General features: G+C 43.0%; 1 protein-coding gene across 1 annotated transcript; it reads left to right on the forward strand.

Moving 5' to 3' along the window:
• The first annotated feature begins 9,979 nt into the window (after positions 1 to 9,979).
• On the forward strand, positions 9,980 to 10,927 carry LOC140602101 (olfactory receptor 2G3-like). Its single transcript, XM_072771530.1, has one exon. It carries the CDS (start codon positions 9,980 to 9,982, stop codon positions 10,925 to 10,927), a length of 948 nt encoding a protein of 315 aa, XP_072627631.1.
• Positions 10,928 to 14,796: the final 3,869 nt, after the last annotated feature.

Consider the following 14,796-nt stretch of genomic DNA (forward strand, 5'->3'; position numbering starts at 1 on the left):
CTCAAAACTTAAATAATTATATAAATTATCATTAGTCATTGCCTTCAAAGCTAGATACCTTAAAAAATGTTCATTAATGGTAGCTTGTATTTGTCAACTGTAAATGCTAATTAAGATGAAGCTTGTTATTCTGTATGTTGGTAAATTGAACACCAATAAAAAATAAATTTATTATTATAAAAAAAATAAGATGAAGCTTGTTGTGAGGTCAGGATTATGGGTTGGATACTCATGATGGTAATTGAGTGCATATACAGAGTCATACATTCAATACAGACACACACAAATACCAAAATTAGTGAGACACAGTCACATCAGCTGCCATATTAACCAGGAACTAAAATATTTCTAATGCTCTCAAACCAACTCAAAATTTTATCACTCTGAATTCAGACAAATATTCAATTGCTTTCCAGAAGGCAATCAAGATGAACCTTTTTAAAATCAACTGTTCTCTACACATCTTTCTAATAGGATTCAATCAACAAAATAATTTAACTGCTCTTAGCTGCTTAGAAACAAGTTTTACTTGTAAACCAAAGATCATCTGAATGTTAAGAAAGCCCAAAAGATTACTAAAATGCTACAAGTGAAGTTTGCTCATTAGCAACTTTCTCCAGAAGTTAAATTTAGGGGGAATTACCAGCCTAGAGCACTCTTAGCATTCTCCAAGGATTAAAGCAGTGGTAACTCTAAGAGTGATGTGAACCATGAGGAGAAAAGAGTTTGAAGTCCTAGGATTTCCCTGTCTGAAGGCCACAGCCTCTAAGAAGAGAAACCCTGGGGAAAAGGAGCCTTGTTTATCTGGAGGGGAAGAAAAAAGAATTGTTAGCAAGACATGCTGATTGTGTTTCTTGGGGACTTGTTAGGAAAATTGCTTTGGGTCATTAGAGGTGGCAATTGATGATCATCTGCTGGAGCTTATGGGGCTTCCTTCTTCAAGCTCTCAAAGCAACAGAAATCCATGGAAAGCCCACTTGATGTCCCCACCTCCTGGCATGATCCCTCTCCTCTGACCAGTCCTGACGACTCAGATCTTTGCATAGGCTGTTCCACCCTATACAAAAAACTCTGTCCCCCATTTGCCTACTATCTCCATGCTCACCAATAAGGAACTCATGCAGGTCTCTTATTCAGGAAGCTTCCTAACTACTTACAGCCCAAATGAAAACTTAATTCTTCTTCTTTGTCTCACATAGAACACTTGGCTGAGAGGGATCTTAAAGTGTCCAACCCTTACCTTGGCCTTCAGTCCCTTTGACAGCAAGAACTCTAACGTGTCATTCTATATTTGAATTCTCATAAGGCTCAAATGCATGTGGTTTAGAATGTCCTATCTGTCATTCATAATTTGAAAAACAAAAAAAAAATGAAATCTTAGCAAATTGGGAGTAAATGGAAATTTATTCTCAGTGACAAGAAACATTTACCAAAAAACCTCCAGTTAAAATCTTTAATAATGGTGAAAGACTAAGTGTTCTCTCTCTAGACCAGTACTAAACAAGGATGCTTGCTTTTGCCACTCCTATTCAAGTGGTACTGGTGTCCTAGCCAGTGCAATAAGGCAAGAAAAGAGAATACAAAAAAAAAGGAAAAGGAAAAAGGAAAACTGTCTCCATTTGCAGATAACCTAGTTGTTCAGGTGAAAAAAGGCAATGATTCTACCTAAAAACTCTTAGAACTAACTAATGGGTTTAGCAATGTTACAGAATACAAGATTAACACATAAGAATCAATTATATTTCTATATAGTAGAAATGAATAATTGGAAACTAAAATTATATGATGTTATTTACAATAGCTTCATAAAAATTAAATACTTGGATATAAATTAGCAAAACATGTATAGTACCTGTGCTGAATTGTAAAACACTGATGAAATACATCAAAAAAGTAAATAAATGGAGACATTTCATTTTCCTGGATTAAAAAACATAACATAAAAAAAAATAAAAAAATAAAAAATAATAAAAAACATAACATAGCAAAGATGCCAATTTTCCCTCAAATTATTCTACAGTTTAATGCAATTCCTATCAAAATCCCAGCAGGAATTTTTGTTGATATGAACTAGTAGATCTGAACATTTATATTAAAAGGTAAAGGAGGGGCAGCCCCGGTGGCTCAGCAATTTATTTATTTTATTTATTTATTTTTTTGCTTTGTGCTTTCCTTTTTTTTTTTTAATTTATTTTTTATTGGTGTTCAATTCACTAACATACAGAATAACCCCCAGTGCCCGTCACCCATTCACTCCCACCCCCCGCCCTCCTCCCCTTCTACCACCCCTAGTTCATTTTTGGTTATGAGCTGAATTGCGCCTCTTCTTTCCCTCGCCAAATTCATATGTCGAAGCCCTACTCTGCAATATAACTACACTTGGAGACATAGCCTTTAAAGAGGTAATTAAAATTGAATGATGTCAAAAAAAATTGAATGATGTCATATGGGTGGGCCCTAATCCAATCTGACTGGTGCCTTTATAAAAAGAGGAAATAAGGACACTCAGAGAGAGAGATACCAAGGATGCTTGCACATGTGGGGACACAGCACAAAGGCAGCTGTCTGCAAGCCAAGGAGAGAGGCCTTAGAAGAGACCAAACCTGCCAACAAATTGGTCTTAGCCTTTCAGCCTCCAAAACTGTGAGAGGATAAATTTCCTTTGTTTAACTCAGTTTGTGGGATTTTGTTATGATAGTCCTAGCAAACCAGTATGAGTTCTATGACATTTTATCACAGATTGTTTCATTTCCACAAAGGCACTCATGTTGACCCTTTGTAGACATCTATCCCCACAATTCTCACTGTATTGCCTATCGACCTGTTTTTTTTTATCACTTTGTCATTTCAAGAATCTTATAGAAATGGAATCACATAGTATATGTATAGCTGGCTGTCTGCTTTACATGAAATGAGAGATACCCTCGCACTGGGTGTTATTCTGTATGTTGATAAATTGAACACCAATAAAAAATAAATTTATTTAAAAAAAAAAGAGAGATACCCTCAAGTGTGGCTGTATACTATTGCATGAGCTTTTTTAAAGATTCTATTCACTTATTCATGAGAGACACACAGAGACAGGCAGAGATACAGGCAGAGGGAGAAGCAGGCTCCATGCAGGGAGCCCAACGTGGGACTTGATTCCGTGACCGTGGGATCACACCCTGCACCGAAGGCAGATGCTCAACTGCTGAGCCATCAGGGCAACCCTCAGCATCTTTTTTGATCTAGGCAGTTGCCACCAACCAGAGTTTGAAAATAAGACAACTCCATTTGCCAGCCCTGAGTAGCACTTGTGTTTGACTCCAGTGATGGTGATTTCAAATCAAAGAAGATTACTTCAGACTTCTCGCCTACTGTCATCTGAGGGGCTATCTCCCGCATCTATGCTTGGGACAGAGGCTGACAACAGTTAGGTGGTGCCTGCTGTGTGTCCCGCCCCAGGCAAGAAGCAGAGCTAGTGACTGAGAAGATGTTGTGGTGTCTGATTACTCTGAGTCTCATTGCGAAAATATACATTTGTAGGTCAAGCATTTCAACCATCTGACATACACCTGGGAGCCATGTCAGGCATAAAGAATATGCATATTGGGACACCTGGGTGGCTCAGTGGCTGAGCATCTGACTTTGGCTCAGGACGTGATCCCAGGGTGCCAGGATCAAGTCCTGCATCAAGCTCCCCACGGAGCCTGCCTCTACCTCTCTCCCTGTGTCTCTCATGAATGAGATAAATAAAATCATTTTAAAAAAATGATATGTGTATTTTACTCATCAGTTTCATAGCTAATCATATTTAATTCTCACAGCTACCGTACACTGTTATTGCCCCATTTCTAAAAAAAAAAATTATTTATTTATTCATGAGAGACACACACACACACAGAAAGAAAGAGAGAGAGAGGCAGAGAGACAGAGGGAGAAGCAGGCTCCATGCAGGGAGCCCAACATGGGGCTCGATCCCGGGACCCCAGAATCACACCCTGGGCTGAAGGCAGGCATTTAACTGATGAGCCACCCAGAGACCCCTGTTATTGCCCCCATTTTACTGGTCTAGAAACTGAGGTACATGGAGGTCGGTACCCTGCCCAATACTACACTATTAGTAAGTGGCAGAACAAAGATTTGAGATCAGGCCTTCCAACTGTTCAGGGCTTCGCTCCCATGTGGAATACTTATCAGTTGTTTCATCCTGAGGCAGGTTCTGTGAAGTATCTCACAATAGTTGGCTCTTCCCTGCAAGGAGCCACAGTCTGTGGGTCCACCGGATGTCAGAACACAACACAGGCTAGTATCCAGCAGGGCATGATGAGAGAGTGCATCAGAGTCCTGAGGACTGAGAGCCTGATATCCTCCTTTCCCCAAAACCCCTGTGGATTCTTCATGGTCCATGGAAACCTGCCCTGGCTTGCCTGCCTGACCCTCTCCTCTTGCACCTCTCAATCCATGCAGTCATGGTAATTGGCATCCATCCATCTGTCCCTTTGGACTCCAAGGCAGAGTAGGATGGGCCTCATGGAGAGCAGGCAGTGCTGATCTGGGAGGGTCAGGGGGCCTGGACGTGTAGGCTTGAGTGCCAGTCTGGGGAGGTAAACTGATTAGGAGGTCTGAGATGGGACCTGGAGAATCCCATGGCAGAGACTCATTAAGAAGCTACTTGATTTCTCTTCCCTGAGGATCAGGAGCAGAATATGAAAGAGGGACCCAGTAGGCTCCTGGCTCATCCCACACTGAGCCCAATGCAAGGTAAGGAGGGAAGGGGCAGAGGCAGGGGCCATGCAGTCCCACCTCTGGGCATGCTTCCCTGATGCTCCCCGTCTGTCCCCGCCTGTGTCTCTGGATGCCTGCCTGCCTCCTTTCCATCCACATCAGATCCTCCTGGGCACCTTCTCTGCTTCCTGACCCCTGTCATCCTGTGTCATTGATTTCTCTTTGTACTGTGACCTCTCTTTGTCCTTCTCTCTCCCTCCTTTTTTGTCTTGTGGGTGTGCTCCTCAGTTGAGGGGGGAAAGAGGTGGAAGGAAGTGAAGGCTTACTGCCATGGAGCTGAAGCAGTTCGCGCTCCATAGAGGATATAGGACAAGGCCCTCATAGGAGAGATGAAAGTGGGGATGACAAGTTATAGAAGACAGGAGCTGGAGTGGGATGTTAGAACTGGGAATATTTGCAATGTTCTTATCTGAGAAGGGGAAGGAAGTGATTGCTTTCAAACAGGATACTTGACATCCTCTTATTCTTCTCCGGTACAGCTCTAGGCCAAGCCCTGGGATGGCTGGAGAGGAGGCTCCCAGTGGACTTGGAGCCCCATTCACCTATTCCTGACCCTTCTATCCCTTCCCACTCTACACCCCTCTTTTCCTCAATCTTGTACCATATTCTAGTCACTGAGTTTGTAGCAAGGACTGGAGATGGGATGCCTATTGAGAGCCTACTGCAATTGTCCAGGCATCAGACATCAGGTCCAGATGGAACTAGGAGAGCACAGAGGGGTGGCAAAGTCTTCACCTCTTCCAGATAGAGTAGACCAGAGGCACTCCTGGCCCATCAGCAGATTGGTCACAATGTATTTTGACATTTTCTTTGATCCTCTCAGGGGGTCAGCAAGTTCACTACCTTCCAGACCAGCTGTTTCTATCTGTGGACTTCCCTCACATTAGTGAGGATCTTGCCTCCCTAGTGTAACTCCCAACTGTACCTCTTGAGACCACCCAGAACAAGTCTTATCCATATTTCACATGAAAGCCTTTTAGAAAGTTGGCTCTCAGCTTCCAGAATGCCCTTCACCTTTGACTCCACATGGCAAACGTCCCCAATTGTTTCGACTCTTTCTCATATGATGTGGCTTCTAGACCCTTATTTGTAAACTGTTTCAATATATCCACACTCCCTTTATTTTTTTTAAAGATTTTATTTATTTATTTATTTATTTATTTATTTATTTATTTATTTATTTATGAGAAAAACAGAACACAAGCCAGGGGGGAAGGAGCAGAGGGAGAGAGACAAGCAGACTCCTCACTGAGCAGGGAGCCTGATGTGGGGCTCCATCTCATGACTCAGAGACCATGACCTGAGCTGAAGGCAGAGGCTTTGCTAACTGAGCCACTCAGGCACCACTCTACACTCCCTTTGAAATGTGGCCCCAGAAGTGAGAAAGACACCCCACACGAAGTGTGACTACTGCAGACACAATTCCATGACACCTTTCATGATCTGTCAGCATCCTTTCTCAATGATGTTACTGGGTTTTTTTTTTGAGATTTTCTTTTTTTTATCAATGATGTTACTCATATTGACTTTTTAGAAAGTTTCCTTACACTGATCCACTTCCAGTCCTCAGTTATTGCCCAGTGAACTGCTCTCCCACCTGAGCTGTTGTGGTTGGCTTTTTGAACCCAAGGAAGGGACAGAGGATTTTAGCTTTGTGCTATAACATTTGATTTTTTTTTAATTTTTTATTGGTGTTCAATTTACTAACATACAGAATAACCCCCAGTGCCCGTCACCCATTCACTCCCACCCCCCGCCCTCCTCCCCTTCTACCACCCCTAGTTCGTTTCCCAGAGTTAGCAGTCTTTACGTTCTGTCTCCCTTTCTGATATTTCCCACACATTTCTTCTCCCTTCCCTTATATTCCCTTTCACTATTATTTATATTCCCCAAATGAATGAGAACATATAATGTTTGTCCTTCTCCGACTGACTTACTTCACTCAGCATAATACCCTCCAGTTCCATCCACGTTGAAGCAAATGGTGGGTATTTGTCATTTCTAATAGCTGAGTAATATTCCATTGTATACATAAACCACATCTTCTTTATCCATTCATCTTTCATTGGACACCGAGGCTCCTTCCACAGTTTGGCTATCGTGGCCATTGCTGCTAGAAACATCGGGGTGCAGGTGTCCCGGCGTTTCACTGCATCTGTATCTTTGGGGTAAATCCCCAATAGTGCAATTGCTGGGTCGTAGGGCAGGTTTCTTGACATCGGCTTCTTGGTCTATCCATTTGAGACCTGAAATTCTACTTTCAACCACTGAATTAGGTTGTCTTCCTAACCATCTACATGAGAGGCTGTGAAGGAAGAATCCATGAGACTGATCCATGGGAAGATGATCTTGAATTTTCTGGTGGTCACAGTTAAATGATCTGTATCCAACTCATTCTTACCTCCTTCCCTTCCATTTCTACTGTTCCTGAAGCTGCCTCTCATGACTTGTGCATTTGGTCCCATTGCTTCCTCAGAGACCTTACAATGTCACTCTCTCTCTCTCTATTTTGACTTCTCCCACAGTCTATGTACATTCTGAACTCCCTCCTATCTTAAGAAAACAGCAACACAAGCAAAAACCTCCTTCCATCATATGTCCCAATCTTATATATCTCCTCCCTTCTCCACTTTACAGCCTAGTTCACTACCCAAAACCTACTGGTGTCTGATTTCTGCCTTCATCACTCCACCAACATTTCCCACTTCCAAGCCAAGAACAACTTCCACATTATTAGACTTCTAAAGTTTTATTCCTTCTGCCTTCTCTTTAGTGTCTGGCACCATATGCCCTTTTGGAGATGTCAGCTCCCTCAGCTTGTGGCAACAAGCCTCCCTGATCCTCTTGCTCAAGCCCTGGCTCTTCCCTGCTGATCTATCCAGTGTTCATTCCCCAAGTTGCATGCAGCTTTTGATCCTTTCCTCTTTCTCCTGAGCTATTCCAGAGAGTTCTCATCCATCTTGGGCCTTAATTACCCCCCAAATTTTGATCTTCTGCTCAAATCTCTTTCCTGAGTTTCAAGGCTATCTGTCCTATTCTCTGATGGTCAGATCCTCAGGCTACTCCATGTTTCAAGCTCTATGTCTGTAACAGACTTAATATTACCTTCCAGCCACTTCCTGCCCCATGCCATCTTTCCCTCCTCCATCTCTGCACAGGTTTTTTTTTTTTAATGTTTGCCTGAAACTTTAAGCTCCTCTTTGTTCCCTCCCTCTTTCTCACCTTGTACTTCTCAGATACCAAGTTATATTGAGTCAATTTCCTATGCCTCTCTCTAATCTCTCTTGTCTTCTTTGTTGTGTAGAATGTTATGTTGCTTCTACCTTTTTCCTGTACTCCTCAACTGGTCTTCCTCCAATGCCTTTTTGCTTAAAACTCATCTGCAACTTACCATGGCCTAAATGAACAACTCCATGCTCCTTATCAGGGTATACAATATCTTTTATAACCTTTTCCCTCTTGCCCCATGCAGACTAGCTTGCCCTCAGACAAAGCTCCATAGTTGCACAAAGCTCTCTCTTAGTTATGGCTTTTTACACCTGCTACTCCATCTTTCAAAACAATTCTTCCTTAAGTTATTTGCTTAGCTAATTTCTGCTCATCTTTTAAGATTCACATCATGTGTTCTCTTCCTGGAGAAGTCTAGCTCCCAAAGGCTACCTAGGTGCTTCTTTAGTGGGCTCCTGTGACACCCTGTACTTACTTCCATCAGCACTTATCATTGGACTATCATTCACTGTTTATTAACCTCCTTCCTGTGCATGGTCTTTGAGGACAGAGATTTTTATTATTGTATCCCTAGTGCTTAGCACAGAGCTTTGACTGCTAGCACATATTTCCATCATAGTGCTAAATACATTGAAATGTCGTTTGTTCCTCTATTCCTCTATTTCTCCAACCAGACTGTAAGCTCCTTGAGGATTAAGAATATAACTTGTTGTTCCTTGTCTCTTCAGCTTCTAGAACAGAACCTGGTAGGTAGAAGGTACTCAATCAGTGTTTGTTGACCATTTCATGATGACACCATGAGGAAGGGGATTTGATGGGAACTTAACATTACTGAGCTCCTGCTCTGTGCTAGTCACAGTGATAGGTACTTCACACTTATTATGTATTACTTCTCGTGGGATCTCTTCCTGGTAGGTATTATGTAGAATTTACAGAGAAGGAAATGGGGCTCAAGGAGATTAAATTACATGAACAGTGTCACAGTCCAAGTACCAAGACTTGAATCCAGTCTTCTGATTCCAAATCCCATGTTCCCCTAGAATACACCAACTCCTATGACACCACAAACAAGGAATCAGCCCTAACTTTTTTTTCAGCCCCAACTTTTAAGATATAAACTAAATCCACGCACAGTCCTTAAATGTGTCTCTCTCCCTGTCATAAATCTCAACTGCAAGAAAGAAAGAACTCCAAAGGATAGATTACCATTGGGAGGGGTATACTCACCAGGCTGCAGGGATTCAGAGATGCTAAAGCTGCCTTTAAGCAAAAACAAACAAAACCCTAGCTATTATTCTGACTCTATTATAGTTTTAGGGACAAGCGGGAAGACCCTTCCCTTCATTTGTGGGTAAGGTCAGGACAAGGCTGAATGGTGAACAACTTCATCTCAAAATTACATGTGAGGAAGCTTCCAGAGACCCAAAAGATTCAAGAAACACAAACATGGTTAAAATTTTATAAAAACTTTTAACATTTCTGGATTCATATATCTTCTTCACATTTCTGGCTTACTCCCTCTAAATATCTGTAATGATCAGAAAGTTAAAGCACCGAAGAAAAGGTTTCTGAGTGGTTGTGGGTTTTTTTTTTTTTTGAGAAGAGGGATGGAGAGCTTCAGATCATCATCCCACTCAATGTCCAGGACTAGGGGAGAAGAACCCCAAGCAATGTGCTATGTAATGGTAGCTCCTAAAGACAAGAAAGCAGGTGGCCTTGCTGTGACTAAGAGAACAAAATAAGACTCTGTCAGTCTTAAAAAGATTTAGGTCTGAAAAACAGAAAATTCCATGAAGGTTTCCCTCCCCTCCCGAAATTTAGCCTCGCCCTGGCTCGTCCTCAGTCTCTGACCAGATATTAGTTCCAAGTAGTATCCAAGGAACCACTGACCTTGTCAGCAACTGAACGGTCATGATAGCTGAATGTGTATCTTACATTTGGCCACTAGTAGGTTCATTTCTCTTTCTGCAGCTGAAGGAGAATGCAGAACTTCCCCTGGGACAACCACAGCTCTGTGTCTGAATTCATTCTTCTGGGCTTCTCCAGGGATTCCCAAATTAACGCAATCCTCTTCAATATCTTCCTCTTTCTCTACCTCTCTACACTTGTGGGCAATGGGCTCATTATCACCTTGATCTACTTGGACTCCCGCCTCCACACACCCATGTACTTCTTCCTCAGTGTCCTCTCCATGCTGGACATGAGCTATGTCACCACCACTGTGCCCCAGATGTTGGTGCATCTGATCTGCCAGAAGAAAACTATCTCTTATGTTGGGTGTGTGGCTCAGATGTACATCTTTCTGGTGTTGGGCATCACTGAGGGCTGGCTCTTCTCCGTCATGGCCTATGACAGATATGTAGCCATCTGTTACCCACTCAGGTACAAGGTTATCATGACCCCATGGCTGTGTGGGGCAATGGTGGTCTTTTGTGGATTGTGGGGAATCAGCTGTTCCCTGGTCTACACTGTCTTCACAATGCGCCTGCCCTATTGTGGCCCTAATGAGATCAATCACTTCTTCTGCGAGGTCCCTGCTGTTCTGAAGCTGGCATGTGCAGACACATCCCTCAACGACCAAGTAGATTTCATCCTGGGTTTCATCCTTCTCCTGGTACCTCTTTCCTTCATTCTGGCCTCTTATGTCTGCATCTTTGCCACTATCTTGAAGATCCGCTCGGCCCAAGGCCGACTCAAGACCTTCTCCACCTGTGCCTCCCACATCACTGTGGTCACCATGTTCTGTGGGCCTGCCATGTTTATGTACATGAACCCTGGGGCCAATGCCTCCCCAGAGCGGGACAAGAAACTGGCTCTGTTCTACAATGTTATCTCTGCCTTTCTCAACCCCATCATCTATAGCCTTAGAAACAAAGATGTTAAGAGGGCTTTTCTCAAGTTAACAGGCTGGGGCAGGGCCTCTGAGTAAGGCCCCTGGAGCACAGAAGGCCACAACCAGACCTGAAACCTCAGGTTCCAACCCTCACTCCCTCTTATTACCTACAGGATAGGCAGGGATCATTGACTGATAGGGGAGATGATATGTAAGGTAGGTTCTTGGGTGGGACTTGCTGATGGCTGCAGCAGCTGAGCTACCTTCAAACATCAAGAGACTCAACTATAGACAGAGTGCCAAGTCAAGACTTATGTCTGATTCATTTCTGTTTCCCAGGGCTCAACAAAGGGTCTGGCACAAACAAAGCATCATTAACATTTGCTAATTAAATGACTGAGTTCATGAGGATTGAGCCTATTAAATCAACTCAAATGGCCAGGACAAGAAGACTGATAGGACCCATATCAGTGACTTTATTTTATCTTGATCAGGAGCACGAACAGATCTAAAGAAATATAGTTTTAAGAGAAAGGAAAAGTGACCTTAGAAATAGAGTTCAGAAAAAAAAAAAGAAATAAGGTTCAGGAATTGGTCATTGTCCATCCAGCACTTCCATGGGCATGTGGGTCTCAGGGTACACGGGAAGGCTCTGCTGTGGTGAAGAGATATTTTGAGGGATCTTTTGGTGTACAGATGAAACATCACCCAAACCATATCACACTTGGTCAGAGCTCATACTTTGCATCAGACCATCACCTTGTAGGATTGTTGTGAGAAGTTAACTAGGTGAATTCTCAAAACAGTGTTTGTTTGTTTGTTTTCTTTTTTTAGATTTTATTTATTTATTCATGAAAGACACAGAGAGAGAGGCAGAGATATAGGCAGAGAAAGAAGCAGGCTTCATGCAGGGAGCGTGATGTGGGACTCGATCGTGGGACTCTAGGGCCCAAAGGCAGACGCTCAACCACTGTGCCACCCAGGTGTCCCTCAAAACAGTGTTTGATGTATTGCACACTTTACATAAACATTACTGTGCTTTTTGGTATGCTCTTCTTCTCTTTCCTAATACCACAATTACCAAGCAAATGATTGAGACCATTTCAGCTTCAAAAGAGGGGTCATTTGGCTCTCTGGAAAAGGAAAGCTAAACTTTATAAATGAAGAGGTTGGCATTTGTTTATACTTCGTTCTGGTGTGAATTTAGTAAGTCTGTATCTGCCACCAAGAAGCTCATGAACTCTGAATTGGCAAAACTACAGAAAAATTATGACATCCTTTCAAGATACCAAATGACGAAGCCCTGATTACAAATATCCAGAACTCCTCAAGGTACCTTCATTGATATTTCCACATGGTAGAGCTTTTTAAATAAACATTTGTTCAAATCTAAGCTGAGTAATAATGGTGTTACTAGAGTACTTGATTCAAGAGGATACTGACGGAATGGCAGGATACAATGATCAGAGGGTGCTGGCTTCTCTTACCAGTGTCATAACTCTTCACCCATAGCTGTGGCCCCCTAGAGTCCCCAGCAACTTGGATGAGGCACAGAAAGGTTGCTACACAGAATTTCAGGAATTGTACTGACCACACATTGCCTATCATACCAAATTCAAGGAAACTTGGCTGGGAAGAGAGTAAAAACCAAAAAACCCCACCTCACTGAGACCCAAATTAACAGAGAATTTATTTAACAATAAATAATTTTTTTAAGATTTTATTTATTTGAGGGATCCCTGGGTGGCGCAGCGGTTTAATGCCTGTCGTTGGCCCAGGGCGCGATCCTGGAGACCCCGGATTGAATCCCACATCAGGCTCCCGGTGCATGGAGCCTGCTTCTCCCTCTGCCTATGTCTCTGCCTCTCTCTCATTCTCTCTCTCTCTCTCTCTGTGTGTGTGTGTGTGTGTGACTATCATAAATAAATAAATAAATTTTTTTAAAGATTTTATTTATTTGAGAGAGAGAGAGAGAGTGAAAGAGAAAACACAAGCAGGGGGAGCAACAGAGGCAGAGGGAGAAGCAGGATCCTCACTGAGCAGGGAGCCTGAAGGAGCTCAATCCCAGGACCCTGGTACCATGACCCGAGCCAAAGGTGGATGCTTAACTAACTGAGCCACTCAGGTGCCTCTAACAATAATAATTTCTAACCCCATCCCTAAATACATATCTGCCTCCTATGAACTGTGCTGGTTTGTGGGCTGCAAATTCCAACAGGACAGGGGCTGTGACTTCTTTCTGTAGTGCCAAGGATCCAAGAATGACAATAGGCAATCAAATGGCTCCCATCTGCAAACTGTAGGGAAGCAGAGAGGGTGGTAAAGCTGGCTTAAGTAAAACCTTGCTAGCTTCCTTGATTTCTGTTTAACCATCACACCAAGCCATCAAATATTTTTCTTTCTTTCCTTGTCACATCTTTCAGCATCTCCCTTTTCATTGCCACCATCTATGACATGCACTTTCACAAACCATGCCCAGATCTCCCTCAGTAAATGCTCTTCAATCCAACCCCTCATAAGGTCTTCCAAGCCAGTCTTCTGAAAATACTGTGTCACCACCTCTCCTCCACCCCATCCCTCACCCCTCATGCTTAAAAATACAGGTTGCTCATCATTGTAAAGATAAAATCTATTTGAAAGATGAATGGATAAAGAAGATGTGGTCTATGTATACAATGGAATATTACTCAGCCATTAGAAACAACAAATATCCACCATTTGCTTCGACGTGGATGGAACTGGAGGGGATTATGCTGAGTGAAATAAGTCAATCAGAAAAGGACAAACATTATATGGTCTTATTCATTTGGGGAATATTAAAAATACTGAAAGGGAATAAAGGGGAAAGGAGAAAAAGTGAGTAGGAAATATCAGAAAGGGAGACAGAACATGAGAGACTCCTAACTCTGGGAAATGAACAAGGGGTGGTGGAAAGGGAGGTGGATGAGGGGTGGGGGTGACTGGGTGACGGGCACTGAGGGGGGCACTTGACGGGATGAGCACTGGGTGTTATTCTATATGTTGGCAAATTGAACTCCAATTAAAAAAAAAAGATAAAATCTATTATTACCCTGAATTACAAACTATAGAAATCTGTCCTAGTAGAGAAACTAATAAAACCTCATCACACATTAGCCACAGGATTCACCTCTCCACTACCCTGGTCCCTGACTGTCTAGCTGTAGAAGTCCACCAAGTGGCCTTCCCGCCTTTTGGAAGGAATTCGAAAGAGCCAGGAAGCCTTCCCCTCCATTATCCAGGCGGCCCGCTTCCCCACAAGGCCAGGAGCAGGGAGCTCTCATCAGTTAGTAAGTTCCCTCCACCAACTGCATAGCTCCCTACCCCTTCCCCAAATGGGAGAAGAACCACCTCAAAAACCCACGGTATCCTTTACTTTCTGCCTGAAGCCCTCTGGAACTGCTGCCTGGAACTTTGTTATCGCAGGTACTAGAGCCCATTGGTGCAGCTGTACCCACCCACCCAAATGTCCTACCTAACCCCACTCTGTTTCATCTCTGATTAAATGCTTAAGGAAAATACTAGCACCCAAATCTGCACCTAAGTACTAGAGATGAAATCTCTATCACTCCAGAAACCCAGAACTCTCTAGTCATTCATTATTCCCAGAATCTGCTCATCCCTCCATTTACCCAAGTCTCCACTTCTCCCTTTCCCCAATTCTCCCTCTTTTTGCTGTCTCAGCCCCATATTCAACCCCTGCCCTTCCCAGTATCCTCAACCTGAAATTCTCCTTGGGGACACTATACTCCCTGCTGCTCTCTAAAGGGAAGGTTTTTTGTTCTCTCTCTCTCTATCTCTCTCTCAGTCTCTCTCTCTCTCTTTCTCTTTCTCTCCCTCGCTCCCAGCCTGTGAGTTCCCAGACATTCTCACCCCAAAGACCTCTTCTTCCATTTCCTTTCTGGTCACCTCAAGCTACACACACACTGGAGTGATGAACTCCAAAA

This window comes from Canis lupus, chromosome 13, assembly GCF_048164855.1.
Source record: "Canis lupus baileyi chromosome 13, mCanLup2.hap1, whole genome shotgun sequence".
NCBI lineage: Eukaryota > Metazoa > Chordata > Mammalia > Carnivora > Canidae > Canis > Canis lupus.

Bases quoted from the DNA above. Each gene is read 5' to 3' on its own strand.
- LOC140602101 (XM_072771530.1), top strand. From the start codon at position 9,980: ATGCAGAACTTCCCCTGGGACAACCACAGCTCTGTGTCTGAATTCATT.